This window comes from Panulirus ornatus, chromosome 9 (assembly GCF_036320965.1).
Source record: "Panulirus ornatus isolate Po-2019 chromosome 9, ASM3632096v1, whole genome shotgun sequence".
NCBI lineage: Eukaryota > Metazoa > Arthropoda > Malacostraca > Decapoda > Palinuridae > Panulirus > Panulirus ornatus.
Genome location: NC_092232.1, coordinates 54,468,863 through 54,494,981, shown reverse-complemented (window position 1 = coordinate 54,494,981; position 26,119 = coordinate 54,468,863). Strand labels below are relative to the sequence as shown.

The 26,119-nt window shown below is 42.6% G+C and overlaps 1 protein-coding gene across 4 annotated transcripts in view; it reads left to right on the top strand.

Moving 5' to 3' along the window:
* Window positions 1–26,119, top strand: part of LOC139750430 (galactosylgalactosylxylosylprotein 3-beta-glucuronosyltransferase 2-like) — a 230,734-nt gene that overhangs the window by 171,067 nt on the left and 33,548 nt on the right. For all 4 annotated transcript variants that reach the window (XM_071665227.1, XM_071665228.1, XM_071665226.1 and 1 more), the window contains one exon: window positions 19,172–19,488. In XM_071665227.1, coding sequence (XP_071521328.1) covers window positions 19,172–19,488 — 317 coding nt within the window. The remainder of the gene's footprint in view (window positions 1–19,171; window positions 19,489–26,119) is intronic.

Below are 26,119 nucleotides of genomic sequence, written 5' to 3'. Positions count from 1 at the left end.
CCCACACTCCGGAGGGGGTTGGCTCAGCCATGGATGAAGGATCCTCTCCTCGCTGAAGAAACTCTCGTCCGCGGTCCTTCACACGCCTCGCCACACACACTGCAAATTTGCCTGGCATGAACACCGCTTGTAGCGGCGCGGGATGTGATTCGCGGTGCTCGTTGAGGAGGAAATGGAGGTAGGAAAAGGGAAGATGACGGCACTGATACGATAATGATGGTAGACGATGATCATGCAGAAGAAGAAGAAGAAGGAAAAGAGAGATGGAGAAACAGAGATTAGATGAGATGGTTCATGCTGGTTTAGAACTTAAGAAGAACAAGTTATGGAACGGTTATTCATGGGAACCGATAGTCGTGAACAACTTCCTAAGAACACCTTTCACAGGCCTCGTCATAGAAGTAGGATAGAAACAAGCGAAGAGTTAGATCACTGCGGAAAGAATATTGAAATATTCACATTACGGATTCAGACTTGATGGCCGCCCATCGCTCCATAGCCGTAAATTCAACGCCACATCTGCGTGACTGATGCTCCTCGACTCCGACCTGATGGAAGAGGCTGGGACCAGGAATGTAGCAGGTGCTCACTTGCTGGAAGAGCCTGGCAGAAGGAACGGACCGGGTTCCTTCAGGTACCCTCGCTTGGAAATAAGATCATTTTATACTGGCACAAGATGTCTGTACTTACATTGAGTGTGGGACCCCAAGCTTTGAGCCACCACCATGTGAAGGTGTCGGGACTGAGTATGACCAAATGACAACAGTGCTAACCCACAGGTCCCTCAGAGACTATGGTTTCAAGCGTAAGGCGTCGCATGTTGTCTGTGGGAAGACATCATACAATCAGTAGTTTGAGTCTGGAACGAATAATATTTCTTTTAATGTCATAACTACACCTGACGTGTTGAGGGTACTGTAAAGCAAGGAAAAATAAAAGGAAAATGGGATGATGTTAGCGTATTCCAGAAGAATTAGAATCTCAAGACAATAGTTCAGGGATGACTTACCCATTATGTTTTTGTCGTAAGTTTGCTTACTCAGCTTAATTTTGGGTTACTGTTCACAACAGAATCCAACCTTCAAGGTCTTTGATGTTTTTCGTCCAGGATGGTTAACACGTCAAGAGGCAGGTGTGACTGTTTGTAAGCCTAGTGCTTATTTAAGGTTATTCTCATCAATAGAAGAGTCAAGTTTTTTGATATATTTATAAAAGCAAAAATAAAAGATGCTATTTTAAGATAAAGAAAAGTTCTCAAAGGCATGAAGAAACATTATCTGTATTAGTTACTATTTGTTAATATCACTAACACTATAATTTATATTGTTCTTTATGTAACTGATCTTCTTCGTATTATTATTATTATTATTATTTTTATTATTATTATTATTATTATTATTATTATTATTATTATCATTATTATTATTATTATTTTATTATTATTATTATCATTGTTATTATTATTATTATTATTATTATTATTATTATTATTATCATTATTATTATTATTATCATTATTATTATTATTATTATTATTATTATTATTATTATTATTATTATTATTATTATCATAATTAAGCTCAGTTACCTTTTAAATGACCTTCATACACTGCATACACTTTCCCAGGTTTACACACACATATACACACAAACGACTCGTAAATGGAAATGAGGAGGGAGTCCAGGTGTGGGATGCGACACTCAGGTAATATTACTGCGCCGCCAGCCATTTCCCCCTGTGATCAAGCCGACCAGTGAAATACAGACCTGACTGTTGAGAGGAAAAACGTTTTCTGCGTCAACGTAAATTGGAAGACAAGAATTTTTTTTTCGAACACGTATTTATTTGTTTCTTGAGCTCAGACATCAAGAGGAGAGAAGAGCTGGGCAGCCGTGCATCGGCCGGTCTTCAGCAGACAGCGGGGTGCGGAGGCGCTTGGGGATTTTCATTCTATGTTTACCACAAGATTTTTTTCCCCGTATTCTTGACTTACAAAACTAAAACGAATAGCATAGAAACAGTAAGAAAATAGATATTTAACAGAAGATAAAATACTTAGTGAATGCAGACGGTTATCGTAGAAAGAAAAAAAATGTGTGAAAGAGAAATATATTGAGTTCATCACCTCGGAAATGAGGAGCGTGAGAGGCGGAGGGGAAAGGGAAGAGAGGCCAGAGGCAGCGTCTTGCCCGACAGGGAAAACGGAGGAAAATAGATATGAAACGCTCAACGAAGTGTTATAAGAACCAGGAAGTGAGCAAAACTTTACACGACCACTGAAAAGATTTTATGAATAAAGTATTTTAGATCTCTTAAGGAAAAGTTATAATTTCAACGGAAACGTACAATAAGTTTGGCATGTGTTGCCACCGCAGGAGTTTGAAATGTTCGTTAAGTGATAAAAGTTTATGGCTGAATTGTATAGCTTTTTTTGCAATCTTTATTACTCAGTTATAAAGGTTATTGCTAAACCAGTGGACTGTGGTGGAGTTAGGCTGAAGACTATAGGACAGGAATGAATGCTGGGGATGTCATATACAGATGTAATAATGGTGAGAAGGTCGACCAAATCACAGTGGAGTATGAGGAACGAACGCGGCGAGCGTAGATAATATATAAGTTAAATCCCTTCATTCTCGAGCGAATTGGAATTTGTTTCTCTGTTCATCTGATCGTAGTCATTAGACTTATTTCATCAAACTAAATATGTTTTAAAGTTTTTTTTTAACTTTTTAGGGATGTTTAAGTACAGGCGCTAAGGTCTCTGTTGTGTGAAAATTAAGAACGAGGTACGGAAACACGAATAACAAAATAGTGCTTTACTAAGTATATACATGGATGATGAGCTGATACACTTGGTGTTGGATTATGGTAAGAAGGTGAAGCCAATTGAGGAAGGCTGAGAATGATGAGAGACAGACTTGGCACGAGTCCCGCGGTGCTGGTGTAGATGCCATGGGAGAGGTACGGGACTGCCATATCTCATGGATCTTCTGCAGGAGGGAGAGTGGATTGTTCCCGTCTGTGCTTTGTTCTGCAGGAGGGCGAGACTTAGTGTCCCTTACTTCAAGATGCTTCTCGAGACGGGCGGTGGCGATGTCCTATGTGAGTCCTGCCGAAGGGAGCCGTGGGAGACGAGGCACCATAGAAATCTCCAGGAAAGATATAAAGACACAAGTCACATGATGGACTACTAATAACAACGGAGACAGTCCAAGGGCTCGAAGAATGATGAAGTTGCCAAAAATTCAGATACTTAGTACACTTGGCGTCTGAGGTACGTTGACAGCTTCACTGACTCATGTCTCCCACCACGGTATTTATCGCGGCTTCGCAACGGCGCTAAACGGGTGGTAATGGCAGAATGAAGACAAGTCTCGGTAGATGAATATGACTCCATGGGAATTACACGCTGTGAGGTCATCCACACCCGTGATGCGTGGGCTGCCAAGCTCATTACTACTGCTCCCTTCTGAGGATCAGGAGGTCAGGGAAGGTTCACATGTAATAACTTCTCAGTTGCTTAATGCTTTAATTACAGCGGCCAGGCACCATGTTGTTGTACGACCTTTGATGTCGCCACCAATTGAGGTCACCGTCGGCAGTGCCTAAGCCGGATATGTAGTGAGGTCACTTGAGAATGGGAATGCCATGGTTCATGACACTGCGTGGCTCTTCTTCCCCATTTTCTCGAGGTGAAGATTGTCACTGATGGTGGAGGAATCTCGCAGGAGAGGGTGGCCCTTGTCTCGGGTCTCGTGGTGCGGGTGAAGGTCTCGAGGTGCTGCAGTAGGAGAGAGGAGATACCACAGACGGAAAAGACTGCTTCTCAAAACGGGCGATGGTGGTGATGCACCACGTTAGTCCTGGGAGATGAGGCGCCACATCACCTGCCAGGAAGGTGAAAAAAAAATCAGGAGTCACATGGAGGACTAGTACTGACGGAGGAGATGCCCCAGCGGCTCGTAAATCTGAAGTTACAAGGCGAGGACCACAGGCACCAGAGCTGTGCACATGTTGTCTCGGGCAGGTTTACGGCCTGACTGACTCGAGTAATGGCTCCTGCGGTATTCCTTACGGCCAGACTGTATCCCACCGCGGGTAATGGCGAACAAAGGCGATCCCGTTAGACGGCGATAGTCCCTTCGGAAACTGACACAGAGGCTGAGGTTTACCCACATCGTGGAGCATGAATCCACCAAGCTCATTACGGTTGTTACTTCTGGGGGATTCACGAGGTCAGATGAGGTCGCGCGTCGTAACCTGTCACTTGCTTGACGCAACAGTACAGCTGCCTGGCGCGGGGTACTGTGAGTGTTGGTCAGCCCGAGACAGATGTCGCCACAATACGTGGAGTTGCTGTCAGTGTTGCCTAAGTTAGGTATGTCGTGAGGTCCCTTGAGAGGTTGTACTGAACCCAGGCACACGTCTGACAAGATTAGCTTACAATTATAACTCTTTAATAAAAGAGAAATGAATACACATTGGCATACAGCGACCCTTGCCTGTGTAGGAAAGAGAGCCTCTAAGTAGAGACTGGTTAGGGAGAGTTCAGTATTAAACGCATGGTAGTCACATTGCCGTGACCGTAACGCATTCACGGATCGCCAAGGGTCGAGGTTCGAATCCCTTTTAGGTGCAGTCGGTCCACAGTCAGCCCAGCTGTTCATCCACACCAAGGGGATGGTCGATGAAATGAATACCAAGCTCAGGCAAGAGTTTAAATATATATATATATATATATATATATATATATATATATATATATATATATATATATATATATATATATATATATATATCGTTAATGAGATTGCCCTGATTGGAACTTCAGCTGCCCGTGTTGTCTCAACTGACTGAAAAAGAAGAGAAAAAAATGAGTAACGATTTTGTGACGGCCAAGAAACCGTAGGAAACAGCGAGCGTGACGGCAGGTTCCTGAAACTTCCAAGAAAGCAGTGAAGGAAGCAGATGGTAATATTGGTCAGGCCAAAAAGTGAAGAAAAAAGAAGGGCGTGTTGCACCACACTCTGCAGTGAGTCGATGTGCATCACGGTGAACGCAGTGGGTGGGTAGCCCCGCCAACTGCAGCGGCTGGAGGTCGGTTCCAGGAGACTAAATTGTGTGGATTTTCGGACAGAAAATGTAACAAGGGATGGGAAAGTTCCTCCTAAACAGCGGCAGTCTAAAGACGAAGTGGCCAGTAAAGTGGAGCTAGATGTCCGAGACAGGAATGGATTGTTGGAGATTGTATCCAAGAAGTATATATTGCGGGAGAAGAGGTGAAGAGGAGAACCTCAGGTGGAAGAATGGAAGACTGTGACCTGCAGGTTACCAGGAGGATGTCTGCTTGCATGGCTTCGATGAAGACCGGCATCTGGAGTTTATATATATATATATATTTTTTATATATTATAATGCTCTAATGGTAGCAGGATTCGAACCATTTTCCATTTTTGCGTCTCCAGCTCCTACCATGGCAGTGGTTCGATTCATGTTGTCAGGAGGGCACCATGTGATATGTATGTATGTATATATATATATATATATATATATATATATATATATATATACATATATATATATATATATAACCTTATCTTCGTGCTCCAAAACCCTTCCTTTCATGGGGATCTGCCTTGATGTGTGTGTGTGTGTGTGTGTGTGGTGTTGGGGGTGGAGGACGGATGTGTGTGTGGTTGGAATACTGTGGTAAGTGGGAGTGGTTGGTCAGTCGTGGAGGGACGCAGGTTGGAGTCATGTGCAGCAGGGGGTCAAGAGGCCGACGGTAGATCTCTGCGGGGATGTGGAGGTTAAGCTTTGAGTAATCTCATGTTTCTAGTCACGTAAATCAGTGTTTCGGGTTTGTGGTGTCTTGTGCGGCATTAGGGTTCTGTGAAGTGATTTTGTCATCTGCACCGTATATATATATATATATATATATATATATATATATATATATATATATATATATATATATATATATATATGCTGTTATACTGCGTGTGAAAGCTAGTGAATGGATGTGAGCGAATGCTGTCTTTCTTCGCCTGTTCCCGGCGCTATCTCGCTAACGCTGGAAACGGTATACAGGATGACATGGAAAGGTTGAGACTGAGAGGGTGGGAGTATGTACTGAGCATTAGACCAGGAAGGAGTGGTGTTGTTGGAGTAGAGGTGGAGGATGTTTAGATCAGGTATTTGCTATCAAAGAATTTTTGTGAGAATTACTTGGAAAATAGGAGGGATTTATTTGTAGAATTTATGAAAATAGGGAAAGTGAATAATACGGTTGCCGGAGATGCTCTGTGGAGGAAAAGTTACTAGAAGTAGATGAGAATAGCCATCGGGAGAGTGAGACGTATTCACGAGAAGGAAGGGAGAAGGATGAATGGGTCCACGTGACGGTAGGCCTGTGTCATGGTTATGTGATGTCACCGTGCATGTTTAATCTGTTTAGAGGAAGCAAATGCAAGGACCTTGGAAAGAGGGTCTGGATGAGCCTAGGAGGTGGGAAAAGTTGTTCTGAAGGTGACATAAGCTTGAGGAAAAGATTCGCGTGAGAAATTGCAGAAGCTAGAGTATGAGTTTAGGAGAGTATGTGAAAGAAAAAGGCGAGTAAATGTAAATAAAAGTAAGGTTATGAGGTTTAGCAGGGGGATGAGACAGGTCTGGTTTGATTTTGAGTCTGAATTGGGAGAACTCTGAAGGAATAACCAGGGGACTGCTGTAGCTGAATTTAACCATAGGGTGGACGCCCTAAGTGTATAAGAGGAGAGGTGACTGTGTGTGACGATGAAGATGGGAATGCTTGATGGTATGGTAGTGCCATCTGCGCTGTATGAGTGCGAGCCTTGGACCCTACTAAATGTATGATAACGGAGGAGGGTGGACGTTGTGGAAATGAAACGCCTGCGGACGATTTATGGCGTGAGGAGGGTGGATTGTGTAAGGGATAGCAGTGTGAAGAGAGGGTGTGGTAGTTGGCGAGTATGATGAAGAGAAGTGAGCAGGATATGCTGAAATGGTTTGGACATACGGAGGGAAACGGGCATGGAGGTCTAAGAGGATATACGTGACAGAAGTGGAGGAAGCAAGGAGGAGGGAGAAAACTGAGAGGGAAATGGGAGGATGGAGTGAAGGAGTCTTTTGTGTACCTGAGCACGCTGCAGGATGAGGCGTCCATAGGATGGAGAGAACTGGGGCGATATGATATAATGGGGGAGACGTGGTGTCAGGGCAGGCTGAACCAGGGAATATATTCTGTGGGGCTTGACTGCGGGAAGGGGAAGTGCTCTTGTTTTCTGTGTATTATCCTCGACAGCTAGAGCGTGGACGTGAACCAGTGAGTCCTAGCTACGTCTATTCGTTGTTTGTCAACTGTTATATTTATTTTTAGTATCTTCCCTGATGATACGATTATTACACGAAAGTGCACTTGGGAATGGGAAGTTATCGTGTTTCATTTCCTTGTGAATTCATAGGAAAATATATATATATATATATATATATATATATATATATATATATATATATATATATATATATATATATATATATATATATATATAGTCAGTATCCCTGCACGACATAACCAGGCACTGAGTGTTCCCCTGGAGTTCCGAATGTACTTTTCGAACGTTCAGTTTGGTGTTGATGGCCGGTCGGTCAGAAGTTACCAGAACACATCTGGCTGCCGCGGGAACCCAAGCCTGGCCCTAGCTGCACACAATAAGATATCATCAACCACACGGCCAAAAGTTGCACACTGTGTGAGTCTCCATCAGGGGCCAGTAAATTACTAGATGGGAACTCGTCCGAACCAGCGGCCACGGCCTCGACTAAAACAGACGTGTCCCAAACCACTGCCCGGGATTATTCCTTGGCTTACCCGCTTCCTGGTGGTGTTAACTGAGGCCGTAGTCAGATGTTGGCTTTGGGAGACAGATGATGCCTGTTGGCTCATGGCTTTGTTGTTGTATCAAGCGTACCGGTGATGCAGGACTGTGATGGTCGCTAGGGCAGGGCTGGGCGTCTCTGCTGGGACGCGCTCAGCGCCCCACAATACATCAGTCTCCAACGACACCAAATTGGGAAATGTTTTATTTTTTGTTCACACAAAGTGGGTTTTTTTTTTTTTAGTTAGATCAGGTAAAGAAATGTATTTCGTAGTGAATATCTATCGATATATCGACTCGAAAAACTGAAATATTTTGCGAAGGCTGAATTTTTTTTTTTTTTAACTAATAATATTTAGATCGACGTTTTAGAAGCTGCGCCAGAGACCTTAGCGAGCGTTGAACCGCTTTATGGATTTTCGTTAGTTCCAGTAATAATTTACATTTGGATGAACTTGATTGACATTCTTTGAGATTTTTAAAGAGATCGTGATCTAGTATTAGAATTATTGTGTCCAATATTAATATCTTTTTATCTTTAACATTGTGGCTAACGTTCGCAGTATCCTAGAAGTAACAGATTTCAGATTAATTATTCATGTAATTCATAAATGAATGTCTGCTTAGCTAGATTACAATATTAAGTCCACTGCCAAGAACGAGTCTGGAAAGTTTTCATATTCCGGTCTCATGAACGATGGTTCATATCCAGCTGAAAAGCACAAACCTTTTGTAAATTATGATATTGACTGTAAACATGTAATGTAAATCAGAACAACCAGGTATTTCTCATTTCTCAGTAAAGCAAGTTTTTTTTTATGATGAATTTACATTTCATGTTGGCAGGCGGTTGTTATCATAAATTGGTGTTGTGTTTGCTCACTTCAGCTTCGCAGCGTTGTCTCCGTAAACAACACACGTCTTACACACAACACAATGTTTCTTTCGACAGTGCTGAGAGAGCCAGGTTTACGAAACACACACACACACACACACACACACACACACACACACACACACACACACACACACACACACACACACACACACATACACACACACACACTGTATACACATACATATACCAATACATAGACACCCAACAAGTGTAAAATCTAGACTTAACTAGTATAATGAAAATGAAACTAACGTCGGAGTCAAACAGACTTAAAATCTTGAAAATTATTCTCGTATCGTCGTTTGCTCTGGCATCCTGTTCAGTGAAATGAAAACATAACTCCAGATTGAGTTACGTCTGTGCCTCAGGGCCAGAGAGACATGTCAACCCCGAGTGAAAGTAATACTACAATTATACATTACAGTCCATTTACATTTCACGGTGTAAATATTTAACAAGTTTCACAGTCGTGGATGCGAGGGAGGGAGTGTGTGTGTGTGTGTGTGTGTGGGGGGGGGGGGGTTGCTTCATTGAAAACCTCTAGTGCTGAGGTAGACCCCCCCAGCAGGAGCTTGTCTGACGGTGGTGTGCACGAGAGCTCCCGTGCAGTGTGTGTTCTCCGCTGGAGACACGTAGGTAGGTCTCACCCAGGTGCGAGGACGATGCGCAGCAGACCTATAGGACAAAGCCTGGTGGACTCTGAGAAGGGAGTGTGGAGGGTGTGTGTGGGAGATCTAAGCTAAGCTGGTTGTGCTGGAGTTCTCAAATGGAGCAGCTCCACTAAAGAACTGTAGTGTGTGTGTGTGTGTGTGTGTGTGTGTGTATTGGGTTAAGAGTATGTTGTAGTGGAAGCCAAGCTTGATGGCGCCCGGTGGAGGGAGTTGTGGGTGAGACAGCTAGAAGACGGAAGCAGGTCTGGCGCAGCTGCGTCGGTCCAAGAAACACGCCACACAGACAAGCGCTCCACCAGATAAGGAAATATATGACTGTGCTCAGATGTCCGAGATAAATGCATCGTTAGCCATTTCCGTGTGATCATGTCTACCAGTGAGATGGAGACGTAGATGCTGAGAGAGGCGGTGTCTTCCGGGCGTGTCAGTTGTAAATCAACTGGAAATCACAGGCAGACAGACCTGGAAATTCTTAACAGACTACGACATTGGTTGGCCAGCCCCCTGCCCTGCCGACGCTCAAGAGAAGTTAACAAGGCGAAGCCAAGCCCCGCGAGGCTCTTCAAAGCCTTCACAAGAAAGCAGGGTCGAAGTACTTCAGCTGGAAGCCCAAGGAAAAATCTTCCTCGCTCATATTTCGGAATTAGATGGAAGGAACTTTAATGAATAAATGAAAGAAACGAAGAGTATTTGAATTAATACTCGCTCTAACGCGTGAAGAAATGAATGATTATTATTATTTTGTGGTATCCTGACCAGAATGAAAGGGGACTGGGAGGAGGTTCTGTATGCAAGGTTTAATGATGTGTGAAGAAGAGACGGTCGAGTCGACAGAAGTGTGGAATGGTTTTAAGGATGTTGGAGGAGGCGGAGGCGTTCAAACTGGAAATACTTGAGGCAGTTCCTTGAAGCAGGAAGATCGTTGTCAGGACGGGTGGAAGAAAGGCTGTCTGGGGACGTGTTAGGCAGCAGTAAATGTACGAAACATTTTTTTTTGTAGATGTGATGGTTAAAACGAAAATGGTTTAAACTCGTGGGAGAGCGGTGAGCTCTTAATTGACAGGGAGGAAAAAATGGACGATGGAGACGTTTATTGCTGGAGTTAAAGTTTGGGAAGACAAGTATAGCCTGAGATGGAAGGTATGAGGAGAATGTGGAAGAGAAAAAGATTAAGGGAATTTTGGAAACAAGACTTTGTGTTACAGGATATCAACATCTAATGAACACTTCTACTAATGGAATGGATCGAGACGTTGGTATAGTAATGGGATGGGTCGAGACGTTGGTATAGTAATGGGATGGGTCGAGACGTTGGTATAGTAATGGGATGGATCGAGACGTTGGTATAGCAATGGGATGGGTCGAGACGTTGGTATAGCAATGGGATGGGTCGAGACGTTGGTATAGCAATGGGATGAGTCGAGACGTTGGTATGTCGAGACGTTGGCGAAAAAACGCTGAAGAGGACACAAAATCGCTGGAACTCTGAGGGGAAATAAGTCAGGCCAGAATATTTAATTTTGCTGGCGTAGGAAGAAAGACTCACGTGAGGGACTTGATGATGCAACCGACTTTAACTTATGAAAATGAAACATTTGGGATCTTGAAGGGAGCAGTAGACTGCAGGGGGTCTATGATGGACTTACATGTGAGCCAAATGTGGAGTTGGACAAGTGAGAGGTGCAAGGAACGAGAGAAAAAGTCTCGGGGGAAAATATTCTCATTTGGGGAAGAATGTGGTCGATGGAGTGGAAACTATATAGTCCTTTGAGATAGTCATTCCCGGGCACGAGGGGAGAATACCTGATGGTGTGTGTGTGTGTGTGTGTGTGTGTAGGGGGAGGAAGTAATACTGCTTGAGACGTGAGAGGGAAGACTTAGCTCCCCACCCAGGGCCGGGTGGGAGAAGACGTGACTTGGGGAATGTGATGGTGTGGAGTCCCTCGCTGACCACCGGCTCCAGACTCCATGGGTGACCTCATCCCAGTGTAGGGTAACCACATTTTGAATGTAAATTCCGATTTGCATACACACACACACACACACACACACACACACACACACACACACACACACACACACAAACTCGAAAATTAACTTGCAATCGCCTGGGCAGCCGGATACGATGAGAACATGGCCATGATGGGCTGCTGGCCATGATAGTCAGTTGGCCATGGATTTGCGTGGTAGACCATAAGGTCGTACATACGGCAGACATGTTTATCTTACGTGTTTCTCACGGGATGATCGCCTCGTTCTCATCTACATAACCTCCAAATGTCTAATCAATACGAGAGATGTGAAACACTTGGAAAATTGTCGAACCCATCCTATTCCTCACGACTACATCATTGGCATGACATTAAAAATTTAATGAACTCATTAATATACAGGCGCAGGCATGAATTTGTTTCACATTATACCTGACAAGCCCACATGTGAATGAATATTTCAGAGACTCTGTTAGATTTTGATATCATTAAATATATTCTGAATTATATGTTTCTAAAGACATTATCTTGCTGTATCCCTCTTGTAGCGCGCGCGCGCGCCCCTGTGTGTGTGTGTGTGTGTGTGTGTACCCATTTATCGACCAGCCTCAAGGGGAAAGATGAATACCTGGGTTGGCTATGGACCGACTTCCGTTTACAGGATTCGAACTCATTGCCATGTCTGTATGTCCTGCACATATTAACTTGCTGCTTGTTCGTCCAATAGAGTTGTTAGGTGTTATAGGCCATGGAGAGTGTATTTTTGATCATGATTCTAATTAAACTTTAAGTTTAACTAATTAACTTTCCATAATGAAGTTCGGAAGCCTAATTAGAATATTTCGTTTGTCAGAAAAGACTAGGAATCGTGTGGATCTCCCAGTCTTTTTGCTCCCCCTCCTATGAAAAATTTACATTGAACAAGGGTGCTTGAACTTCATTCGTCCAAGGAGACTCGTTGAACAAAGTGATTAAAAAACTATAGATTTGTGTTTTGTGAGCTTATGGAACATCTGAATACGTGTGAATTTGGAGGGATTTTTATCTATTTTTTTTATTTAAGAAGGAAGAGGGGAAGGAGGGAGGGCTTAAGAGATTTCCAGGATTCTCTCCCGTGACTTGACGCCTTCCTGACGCTGGTCCCCAAGACGTTAGGTTCGTTATAATCATGTTGATTGTCGTACATCACTCAAGAGTTTTCGTCTTAATGAACGCTCAAGCGTCGTTCCGGTAGTAATGAAATCAGTCATAGTTTGACTAATTTTCTTCTCTGCTTCAGAATACAGACTGACTTTCGTACTTTTAAGTCGCTACTTTTTATAAATTTCTCTGGAACGATTTCAGTGTTGCAGACGCCTACAGCCAAGGCTTTTTGTACCTTTATTTTTTTTTTCCAGTTGGAATATCCACAATGGACTCACTGACGAAAATGGAAAACTCCCTCCCTCTGACGTTTATATCCAGCCCTCGTTTTTTTTTTAATGAAAAATCGCTCAAGTAGTAAAGGAAAATGAAATGTTGACAGACGAAACCACATCGCAGTTCCTACGACTTTTCAGCTAGTGTCCCGTTTTTGCGAAATCTCACTGTTGAGTCATCCTTTTATAAAGCATCTCACTGTGATTCTTTTCCTCCTCTTAACACATTTCACTGTTGGATTCTCATTTCATAATTACATGACACGGTCGAGTTCCGTCCTCACATTTCACTGGTATGTTTACCGTTCCTAAGCATTTCCGTTTTAAGCGTATTTCATTAACTAGGCTTCCGTTTTCGAATGAAGTATTTACGATATAACGCTATGATGTGTGTGTGTCTAGTACCTGAGGTAGGATTTCCATGCTGCTCCTCAATTCTGTACGTAGTTTGCACTAATTTTCTTGCGACTCTGTAACGTAAAGGCAGTTATGAAAGGTATGTAAACCTACTGTTGTAGAGCAATTCAGTCCGTTGCAGAAAGGATTATCGGACTCAGATTTTGTGTTATTTACGACGCTCGGGACTTACTTTACGAGAAAAAGAAAATGATTCTTAACATTTCTAAGGAATGAAACATTACTGAAGTTCGGCGTCAAGATGTGAAAACCCCATTCATGAATAAATATAACGTCACCTGGACGCGGGAGTGAAAACTGACTGGGTTGCGCTCCGACAGCGAGGCATTTGAGCATATATTGCTGAGGGATATCACCCTCGTGAGAGCTTGATGAATAGGTTTTAAGAGAGGCCATTTTTAATGCTACCAGGGTGATATTGTGAGTAAGAACTTGTGTTTTAATGGTTGATTCCACTGTGAGTTACATATTTAATGGCCGTGCGATTTTCGATAGACTTGTGGTCGACTATCTCAGGTCGTGATGGTAGCGGTGGTTGGTTGTGGCGCTGATACTGGTGCTAACGGTGGTGATTGTGGTGGAGTTTGAATGGTTGATGTTCATGAGTTTGGTGATGAACAATGGTGGATGTAGTCAAGGCAACGTGAATTAGGTGATGGCTTCAGGGGCTCTGCTTCTGCTGGCGTGGAGTTTGGTGATGAAGAATATGGTTTCTGAGGTGGGAGTTTTGGTTGTTGTGGATATGATTAGGATCTGTAGCTTGAAGAGGGGGTTTGGGTATGGTTCTCATAATGGGTTTAGTGATGATTTTTCTGAGAGAAGTGAGTTAAAGTTGGAGAAGGGTAGTGTGAAGCGTGTGGCGGCAGTAATGTTACTGCTGGGGACGTGTTTTTGAAGGCGATGATTGGTTTTTTTTTGCCACAAGAGAGGTGGAGTTATTGTGCACATCACCACATCCTGTGAGCAGTGATGGAAAAGGGGATACGAAGCACATGATATATGCAGAGACGGAGCCCTCACGGAGTTACGAAAAGTTACGTAGTAAGTGAACTTTCTTTTTCTTCTACAAGGACTGGGCAACAGTGAATGAATCATTGAGCAGTTTACAGTGCAAGTGATCTTTAAAAAAGGTTAAGCAACAGTGACTGGAGGAAAGTATGAGGTATTACATGATAGATGAACTCAAGGTATTAAATCAGTGCTTATGAATATCTTGTTCGTAAACAGTATTCGTGTTCACGATAGTGGTGTCACTGTGTCATCTTTATAGGATCATACCTTCTTGTTAGCGTCATGATGTAGATGTGTTAGTGCTCCTCACATACCTTCTCTGTATCACAAAAATTATGTAAGAACACTCTTACCAAGTGCCTTCATTTGTTACTAATACCAATTCATTTATTGTGGAAAGGGAGCTATGGTTTCGGTGCATTATTACATGACAGCTAGAGACTGAGTAGGAACGAAAGTGGCCTTTGTTGTCTTTTCCTAGCGCTACCTCGCGCGCATGCGGGGGGGAGGGGGTTGTCATTTCGTGTCTGGTGGTGTGGCGACGGGAAAGAATAAAGGCACCAAGTATGAATTATGTACATTTGTATATATGTATATGTCTGTATATGTATATATATATGTATACATTGAAAGGTATAGGTATGTATATGTGCGTGTGTGGACGTGTATGTATATAAATGTGTATGTGGGTGAGCTGGGCCATTCTTTCGTCTAGTTTTCTTGCACTACCTCGCTAACGCGGGAGACAGCGACAAAGTATAATATACATATATATAATATATATATATATATATATATATATATATATATATATATATATATATATATATATATATATATATATATATATGGGTAGTTTGATAGATGTTCTCTTGTCATGAGAGACTTTGGCATTACTTATATCTCCTGCCCCAGTCATTTTTATGGTCGTGTTCCCCACCTTATCATCACACGATCATGTAATGAGGAGAATCTTCCAGTGTCATAAGAATGAGACTTACTTCCGTAAACGTCGGCCTCAGCTGTAGCTGGGGAGACCAGTGGCCCAGTAATTAGTATCCTAGCCTGTTAGTTATATTGGTATAGATTCTACCGGGAGCATTGTGGCTGATGTGTTTATATGCAGATGTGTGATTGGTACTGTTATTGTTTTCGATATTTACGTGAACAATGATGAAATGGAAAAAAAATGATTGCAGGTACAGGAATAGATATTGCAAGGTTTGCTGTTGTTGTAGACATTACGAATTTCAATTTCTGTGACGATTGCCAATGGTGTTAATATAAATTTCATGGATAGCGTTACGGGTGTTGCTTTGAATATATGTGTGAATATTGCTCAGGATGACACCGTAGTTGTTATCCCTAATATTGCTGAGTTGAATGGTTGACATGGATATTGTGTTGGATATAGTCATGAATTACCCTTCTGACATGAATTTAGAATTAGGTGATATTATAGATGGCGCCACTGCTACTGTTTTATATCTTATATATACTGCTTTTAACTAACTTTTGCTGATGATGTAAAGATAAAACCTCGTACACAAGACTGGATGTGGAAAGGGAGCTGTGGTTTCGGTGCATTATACATGACAGCTAGAGACTGAGTTACCTCGCGGGGGGAGGGGTTGTCATTTCATGTGTGGCGGGGTAGCGACGGGAATGAATAAAAGCAGCAAGTATGAATTATGTAAATGTGTATATATGTATATGTCTGTGTATGTATATAGATGTATACGTTGAAATGTAGGTATGTATATGTTCGTGTGTGGACGTGTATGTATATACATGTGTATGTGGGTGGGTTGGGCCATTCTTTCGTCTGTTTCCTTGCGCTACCTCGCTAACGCGGGAGACAGCGACAAAGTATAATAGATATAGATAAATAAATGAATAAATAAATACATATATATATATATATATATATATATATATATATATATATATATATATATATATATATATTGGATAGGGGAGAAAGAATACTTCCCACGTATTCCCTGCGTGTCGTAGAAGGCGACTAAAAGGGGAGGGAGCGGGGGCTGGAAATCCTCCCTTCTCTTTTTTATTTTTTTTTTTTTTAATTTTCCAAAAGAAGGGACAGAGAAGGGGGCCAGGTGAGGATATTCCCTCAAAGGCCCAGTCCTCTGTTCTTAACGCTACCTCGCTAATGCGGGAAATGGCGGGAGACAGCGACAAAGTATAAAAAAAAAAAAAAAAAAAAATATATATATATATATATATATATATATATATATATATATATATATATATATATATAGCTCGATTAGGTTAGTAGATATTTCAATAAAAAATGATTTTGTGTGTGACAAAATGAGAGTGGTTGGAGCTGATGTGATTAATGCCGAATATTAAGTGTTGGAGTGGCAATATTATGATGCTGTTGAAAGTGCTTTCATGAACAATGCTGTGGTAACGAACGCTTTCATGGTTATTGTTATGTTAAGAATGACCATATAATGTACACTTTAATTATCATTTTTGTGCCAAGCCTCGCCAGGATCAGTTAGAGAATGTATCTTAGCGTCATCAACAATCGTTGAACAAGACGGATTAGTGACGGAAAAATAATGGATTTTGGTCACCTTTGACTACTAGAGGAAACCGAAAATGGTCGTCACAGATTTGCCATACGAGGAAGTACATAGAAAGACATCTTTGTACCTGATATGAAAGAAATATGTATTCTTAAGCACTCATTCTCTACAAATTCCCTCTGATGTGCACCTCGAAGAGCGCAGTAACCTTAGAGGAAGTAATTTCCAAGTGGCAATTAGCCGTAGCAAACAATCAATAACTGATGAATGGCCCCAGTAAGCAGCGTAGCTCAGTTCAGACGGGGAAGTGAAACAAATCGTGATATTGGATCTCAGTCTGACAACAGAGGCAACGCCTAAATGAAGACACGCGTCGGGCCATTAATTAAGTAGGTGGCGTCGCCTCGGGCCGCGGGTAATGGAATTTTATAGTTTATGGATCGTTTCCTCACTTCATGTGTTTATTGAATATCTAAACTTCGAACGTGGTATAGAAATTTGGATGAAACTCTGCCGGTAACTTGGCAATGGCACAGTAGGTTACAGGATGTTCCGACATTGGCAAGGTGGAATCCAGTACAGTTATTACTCTAATATATTTTGATTCCCATGCAAGACTAGAACGCTTTACATTCAACGAACAGTAATTATTTTGTTATATTAGTTATAGTTGAATTATTTTTACCCCAGTATTTGACTGTCTTTGGTATGATATCTGAGTTTTTTGATATCGTATTAATTGATGTTACTCATGGTCTTGCCATGGTTTGTATTTGAATAATGAGGAATCCTTTCTTTCCTTCATCCGTCTACATTCTCTCTCTCTCTCTCTCTCTCTCTCTCTCTCTCTCTCTCTCTCTCTCTCTCTCTCTCTCTCTCTCTCTCTCTCTCTCTCTCTCTCTCCACCTAAGATTATCCGGGGAGAGGCAGGTCGATCATCCGGTTTTAAGGGATCACGAATTTTCCCCTGTGATCTCGAGAGCCGTGGGAAGAAAAGGAGAAGGTTCCTGGTGAATCCATGATGATGGCCAGAGCGTAACTGTAGCCACCTTATCATAGCGTGAGGAACTTCCCCCTAGTATTCACCAGTTATTCTATGGTAATAATATTGTTACCAAATTTACCTGATATTTTTCTCACTAGGAATAATTTGTATTTGAAGTATCCTTTTCTTTGTTACGAGATTAAATAGAATCTTCCAACAATTAGCCTTGTAGAAATCTGGCTTCTCGCGTTCATAAGAAAAAATATGACGCGTCGGAAGAAGAAAAAAAGATTTTACATCAGAGATGAAATGATGGTGTTGGAATCAGGAAGGCCTGCACGGCGCTGATGTTCTTTTAGACAAGATCTTCGTTAATCTTTCCGTCATATGAGTTTAAAACATTTGGATATTTGTACAACTGGACACATCCCTCGTCACCAGAGCAAATATTATGACACCTACATCCATCCATTCAGTGTGTCTGACACTACCCGCATCCTAATCAACAGATCACTTCAGTAGAATATTTATACCGACTTTCTAACACCTTATACTTTTTTTTCCATATTCCATTCCGTCAGTCAGCGTACTCCCCAGGTCAGTATCATCTACGTAATGTTGATGTTCCTCACTCTAACCCACCCCAGACCGTAACTCGTAATTAGTCTCCGCTTGACGCGTTATTAATCACCTTTCATTGAACTGCATGTCTCTCCTCCGTGCTGCGGTGTTGTACAGTCTCTTTACATCACCTCTCCGGCCTCAATACAGCTGTAACCATGGTATTTCATGTATTGCTCGTGTGTATTTCTATGTGTGTATGGATGTAAGAACTTGTGTGTTACGGGGAGAGAGTTTTACACTCGTGTTGCCTCGTCTCTTAACCCTGTGTATAACTGACATTATATATGCACTATTACAGTAAGACTCCTAACTGCGACGGTATAATCTTTGCGTATAACCTGATACGTTAACTTTAGATTAAAGGTCAGGCAGTCATACTCAAGGGTCGTGCTGTTGTGCTTGAGTTAACAGAAAAAAAATTCGTCTGATAGTACGTTTGTTGTGTATGTCATTTACCAAGTCCAGCTTGATACATACTTTGATGGTGTGTGTGTGTGTGTGTGTGTGTGTGTGTGTGTGTGTGTGTGTGTGTGCTGGTTTCCTCCCTCCTAGCATGGGACTCTGGCGACAGGCTAGAGACGAAGTCAACACCCACGTCTCCCAGGTTCCTGCAGCTCTATTTTCTGGTAGATAACGACCATATCGTGTATGTGTCACTGTTCTAACTGACTCATGGTCTTTACGTCTCTTGAACAGTGTCTGAGAGGTTATCTGTGGCCCAAGTCAGTCCCGTCATCACACACGTCACCCGCCGACCGAACGCCACCACCTCCAACAGAAGGGCCTCATCCTCTCTTCCTCCCACTGCGGGACACCAGACTCCACCCAAACCCACCAGTCACGTCGCCGCTTCTGCCGTCACCAGCAGTAGTAGTAGTAGTAGTAGTAGCTCCCCTTCCTCCGTCAACGATTCCCAAAAGCTGGTCTTCACCATTGACCAGACCATTCCCAGCTCCAACTCAGCCATGCCCAAGATCTACGTCATCACCCCAACATACCGACGCCCAGAGCAGGTACGTTCCATCTGGGAAAGATTAGTTGAAATGATGACACTGTTTTCTGCGCAGTAGACTATGTTCTGCACAGTATACTTTATGGTTTGCACAATTGACTGTGTTCTGCGCAGTAAATTAGACTGATGTCTTCCAGTTTGTAGGCTCCGTAAAGGTAGGTTCTCGCAACTTAGAGGCAGCAAGGCAGACGAGTGATTACGATTGATCGACTTATGACAAGTTTGTATAAGTGATGTATGTGTGTGTGTGTGTGTGTGTGTGTGTGTGTGTGTGTGTGTGTGTGAGTGTGTGTGTGTGTGTGTGTGTGTGAGTGTGTGTGTGTAGAGTCAGGGATCCCACTTCTGGTTTGTTTCTGAGGGTTCTGACGCTACAGAAATCATTTTTTTTTTGAGTCACTCGAGTATATTCCTCCCACCCCACATCCTCTCTTTTTTTTCCTTTGCTGTTATTTTTAGAAACCTTTTATTGATAATTAGTGGAGATTATTGAAAAGTCTTAAAATAATGGGTCTAACTAAAAGCTGCGAATATATATATATATATATATATATATATATATATATATATATATATATATATATATATATATATATATATATCCTGACCTTCCTGCAGCAGGAGTCCCTTCTATCTTCCTTTTTTTTAACAGGATGGTCAGAGGAGAAGACGAGGTGGGACAGGGGAAGGGATAGTTTGAAATGAAAGAGCAGTCTGCCCTGTGTACAGGTGGGTGTGTTTTGTGATGCATATGAGTGATTACGTGGAAGCGTGTCTTTGATGCCTTATATATACACCGCCGGCAGACTGGGGGTGCTTATATATGTGTACGTGTTGTATATTTTATTTTAAGGATATTCATTACGTTAGATATTATTCATTGTTTACATCGATGGATCTCTGGAGCCTCCCTGAGTGCTTTGAGGCTTCCAGGCAACCATGGGTGTTCCATGTTTGTACTCATATCCAGATCTGGGATTCGTCTGTAGTTTGTATCATCGTTGTCCTCAAGTCTTCACCATACTTCTTTGGACTGCTTCTCTTCGGTATAAACCGACTGGTTTAATCTTCAGTTGTTCAAGCTGTTCTGCGGTGTTTTCAGTGTTGGGGTATTTTTCATTGGTGATGAATCGTATAGCCTTATTTTGTATGCTCTGTGACTTCAACATGCTTGATTTGAGGACGAAGAACGTTGGTATAAGTGAGTAGGTTAGTACTGATATTATCTCTGTAAGGTGTCAGAACCTGTACACACTGGTCAGGTCCGCTTTTCCTTGTGCGGATCTCCTATTAATATGTTCCTTTGTCATACATCTTGGTGGTGGTATTGTGACCCAGGATTCTGCGACTGCACGTGTGTGCTGCCAGGTTACCATTTTGAGTTTTCTTCTTCCAAGCGCCCCTGTGGTAGATCTATGTTCGATTTTGTCTAACAGTCTTTTTCGAATTTGTTTTACTCTGGTTGCCTCTTATTGTACTAGACGATTATGTTCTGAAAAAGAGTTGTGAGAGACTATTATTTGAATGGCATCATCAGCATAGAAGATGTTTCACGCTCATAGCACTAACTGGTGAGGGAATGTCAACTGTGCAAGTTATAAATAGTGTTGGTGATAGGACGCTGCCCTGTGGGTATGCCGTGTAGTAAGAGAGAATTTGGTTGATATTGCACAGTAGTCTGTCTGGGATCCCGGGTATGCTTAGTTTGAGTAGTCTGTATTACAGGCCGGGTGTCGTCCACACTCTGGCTCAGGCTTGACTTGTGTGTCTCTTTGCATAACTGTGCAATTTATTCCTTGTCATCTAGAGAGAGCGATTTTTTTTCTGCCACAGTCGTGATCGCTGAGGTGGTGCTTTTGCCCCTGAGGAAGCCGTATTGATTAGATATACAGAGGTTGTTGATTTCAAGGTGTCTTCTTAGGTTCATAATTCATTGAAATAGTTCCCCGAGGATTTCTAAGAAGGTTGTGGTGTGGTAGTTGTCTGGGTCTGTTTCCATCATTCTGATTGTGGCATCATTGTCATACTCTGGCCTCGCTGAACCTCCGGAGGAAGTCTCTCGTGCTTAACCTAACACTGTAGGTGTTGAGAAGGTACTGAAGTTCTACTTGAGGTAGTATAGTAGTATATTAATTTGCCTCTTATATACTTTACCTTTTTCTTTCGTGGTTTTCTGAAAGGCTCTACGAAGCTCTAGCGAGTCAATTACCATTGAACGACAGATGCTGAGGGACCACCTGGCTGAGTATATGGTTTAGTGTGGGATGGTGTTTTTTTTTTTTCTTCCTGTTCCTCGTCATCTTTATGGTTTCCGTGTTTCTTCAGGGGTCATCCTGAACACTGTTAGCGCTCGGGAAGCTGGCCACGTCCAACGGTTGGGGCCACAGGACATAAAGTGTTGTGATGTGTGTGCGTCTATGTGCAGAGAATGCAGGGCAGCTGATTAGTGTGTTCGGTTCTTTGTATATATATATATATATATATATATATATATATATATATATATATATATATATATATATATATATATATATATATATATATTCCTATGAGTCCACGAGGAAATTGAAACACGAAAAGTTCCCAAGTGCACTTTCGTGTAATAATCACATCATCAGGGGAGACACAAGTGAGAAAAATAACAGTCAGTTGATATACATCGAAGAGACGAAGCTAGGACGCCATTTGGTAAACATTTTGGACAATCACACACACACACACACACATATATATATATATATATATATATATATATATATATATATATATATATATATATATATATATAAAGGAAACGAATTTATAAGATTGAAATACCCTGAACCAAGTCTCTTCTTGCCACTAAATAATCTGAGACTATATTACGTGAACAAGTTACTCAGGCAATGTGTCATAATCCTGGGAGGCGCAACTCTGCGACAAAACTCCTCAAGTTATTATCAGGGAGACGCAGGCTGCTTTGGGGTGGGGGGGAGCTGGCAGGATCGACCCGTCCTTCACTGCTGCAGTCAAGTCAGGGAGGGGGCACCGCTGGTCGACCCTTATGCCAGCGGTAGGGCGACATGGTGTTGCTGATCGGTCGAGCCTGGTAGGGCCTCACTATACCACTGTGGTTCTAATGACTCGCGAGGTTATTGATGTCCGTTTGTCTGTATAAACTGGGTGTGAGAATATTGCTCCTGACCCATTTACTAAGCAATGTGTTCCTAGTTTCTCTTATCCTGTCCCCGTGGATATGTCCTTGTTCCTAAAACAGTATCCTTGGTCCAGTTAAGTGTTCCTGGCCCTAATACTGTGTCCGTGGCCTTGTAGTATGTCCTTGGTCCAGTAATTGTCTCCTGCTGTTGTCTGCCCGCCTTAATACTACACCCCTGGCCTCGTACGTACTTAAGAATCTGCCGTGATTTTGCCAAGCGTGGCGTCCGTGGCTGAGTATTCTGTCCGTTGCCATTCGATTATTAGACTCGTCCCGTCCTTGGAGCCTTCCTCAAGTTCTGTCTGTATAGGGTCATGCACCATCCGTCTGTGGACTAAGTACTTGTACGCGCAAGTGTTTATTCGTACTAGTACAATCTTCTGAAAGAATACGAGTATTTGTGATCTCATCGTGTGTCTTGCCTTTCACCGTGTAACTCTTTAACTTAGTCCTCAACTTCTGGTCTTCCAAGAATCCTGTGGTCCAGGCAGGATACCGCATCCTTCCCGCAGTATCCAGTCCACAGGCCAGCACCGTTTCCACCAATCGTTATTCCTAGACAAATACAGCATCCTTGACCCACTGCTGGATGATGAAGACGAAGTGGTGCAGAACAGCGGCAACCTTGTGAAAAAAAAAAATACTCAGACGTTCGTTCGGTTTATTGATGACCAAATGCTATGACCATGTGTTAGTGCCCGTGACCTCCTGCTATTTTCTCCTCTGTGTTGAGGTCAGCAACGCTAACTGCTACACCAAGGAAGTCCATTTGAGCAATGATAACGTGTGTGTCAGAGTGCAGGACCCCAGCAGAAGACATTCCCGTGAATGGTTTTCCCAGGATGAAAGCCTACACTACAGTGTTGATGAAACGTAGAACAGCCAGAGATGACCTCTCCAGCGTGAGGTTAGCCGCCTCCCACACTCACTGCTACCCATTATGATCGGTAAACATCCTCATGCAGTATTCGACGCCCCACTTTACGACAAGTAGGGCATATTAACTGCCCCTTTCCCGTAGCCTCTTTTCCATGCACCGTCCCCTCCCCTCTCCCTTGGCACATTAGACGCCCCACCTCCATCACCACCTCCTTCCCCACCAGTGAAGATCCTTCCCTCCCCGTACCCCACACCCCTTCAGGCCCTACCGCCGTGGTATCAGCTTGAGACTGTTGTCGTGTCTGGCCGGTAGCGGTATCAGGGTTGCGTTTTACTGGTAGTGAGAGAGATGAGGGGAGAGTCCCGGGTACCTAACCCAGTCTTGCAGCCCTGCCCCACACCGACTTGATAACCTAAAACGAAGGAAAACGATTGAAGACTTAACTCCATTTTTTTTTTTCTAACCTAAAATTCTCATACAACCTAATTATCTATATTTACACTCGGAATTCATAATGAACCGTTGTGAGCGCGTTCTTCGAACATGATTCATAAATATTAAGGTTCGTCTAAATATTTCAAAATAATTCATAAAGGATTAGGAAGTCTGGATTCAGGTGTGTGCCTTGGAAGTTCAGGTATATAGCGTGAGAGTCAGGTATGTGCCTTGGGACTACGGAAGGTGTTTGTTGTGGGTGTCTGGTGTGTTGTGGGAGTCTGGTGTGTTCCTTTGATCAGGTGTATAGTTTAGGAATCAAGTGTGTCTGGTGTAGGTTATGAGATATGGGAGTCAGATATGTCTTCCATGGGAGTGAGGTGTGTACCAAAGGAACCAGATGTGTCCAGTGGGAGACATGTGTCTCAGGGAGTCAGGTGTTTAGTGTGGATGTCAGTTTTTTGCGTGTGTCAGGTGCGTCCTCAGGGGGTCAGTTTTGTATCGCAGGAGTCAGGTTTGTGGCGTGAAAGTAAGTTGTGTCCCGTGGGGGTCAGTTGTGTTCCGTGGGCGTCAGACGTGTAGCATGAGTTAGATGTGTCCGGTGGGAGTTAGGTGTGTAGTGAGGGACTTAGGTGTACGGCGTGAAAGTCAGATGTGTGGAGTGGGCGTCAGGTAAGTTGCATGGGAGTCAGATTTGTATGAGGTGGGAGTCAGGTTTACTATTTCGGAGTCAGATGTGCCCCATGGGTATGGAAAGTATTCTGTGCGTGTCAGGAGTAAAGTGTGGGAGTCTGGCTTGTAGTGTGGGAGGCAAATGAGTCTATTAGGCGTCATATGTGTTGCGTGGGAGTCAGATGTTTAGCGAAGCAGTGTTTTGTGTGTCCTTGGGAGTCGTGTGTTGCAGAAGAATCAGATGTATCACGTGGGAATCAAATGTAACCCACGAAAGTCAGGTATATGGTGTGGGAGCCAGATGTGTAGCGTGGATGTCAAGTGTGCCCCTTAGGAGTCAGGTATGTATGTAACTATTTGGAATACTTGTGGGCCCCCAACTCTTATATTGCTATCGTACAACTAACTATGTTATAAAACAAAAGGATTTGTGGTCTAGAAAAATACCCTGAACTATTTATTACCTGCAATTTTTGGTATTTTTCTGAGGGTAAAAAAAATCTCCCTGAAAACCTCAGTATATGGGTTCTCTTTAATGCTGACATTGCTTAATACGAATCTGGGGTTGAATGATATCAGAACAGGAAAAAATGTTGAGCCATGGATTGGAAGAATCATTAAACATCAGAAAAGATAATCAGAAAGCAAATACTTCACGACTTACGAAGGAGGAACTACTGCAGTGAGAAACACCACTAATCAGAGAAAGGATGACACGTAAACAAACGAGAATAGGTCAGGTGGTTGACATGGTGCCACATACACAGTTGGTGGAGAAGCTAGAGCTTCAGGTTGGAAAAAAGGAGAAACTCCTTTAATGCATGGAAAATTGCCTCAGCGGAAGAAGCAAAGGACACTGGCAATTCTTGAAGTGGGTTATAATTACAAGTGGAGGCCGCAGTGCATTATCCAAGGTCAGTTTTTTTTTCATAGTTGAGAATAACTTGCTGAAAAGACTGGACTCTCCATATGTTTATGATGTTATATTCGTGAAGAATGTCGTATATAATGAGAATTGCTTCATCTTACAGAGGGACTTACACAAACTCCAACAACCAGGTTTTTATAGTCTATTCCAAACACCTCTTTGCAGACCCTTTCTTCCAAGCTTCCTCCGTATCTTCCTGTTGCCATGGCATTTGATGACTTTAGGTAATCCTTCTCATAAAGAACTATATTCACTGTCTAGGTCCTCCCTTTGATTTAGAAACTCGAACGTTGCACTCAGGTCACCTTTCTCTCTTCTCGCCTCGAAGGTGGACAGAATTGTTGCACTTAGCCTTCCATTGCAGCTGTGTAAAAGAGACGAACTCTACTGGCAAGTATTAGAATTGCTGTTCCATTTATTGATAATGAAATATTCAGTGAATTATTCATGGCGTATAGTAGCCAGAACTAGAGCATGCTTCTCATGTTTACTCACCACACTTAAAAGAGTCACAAGGAAATTAG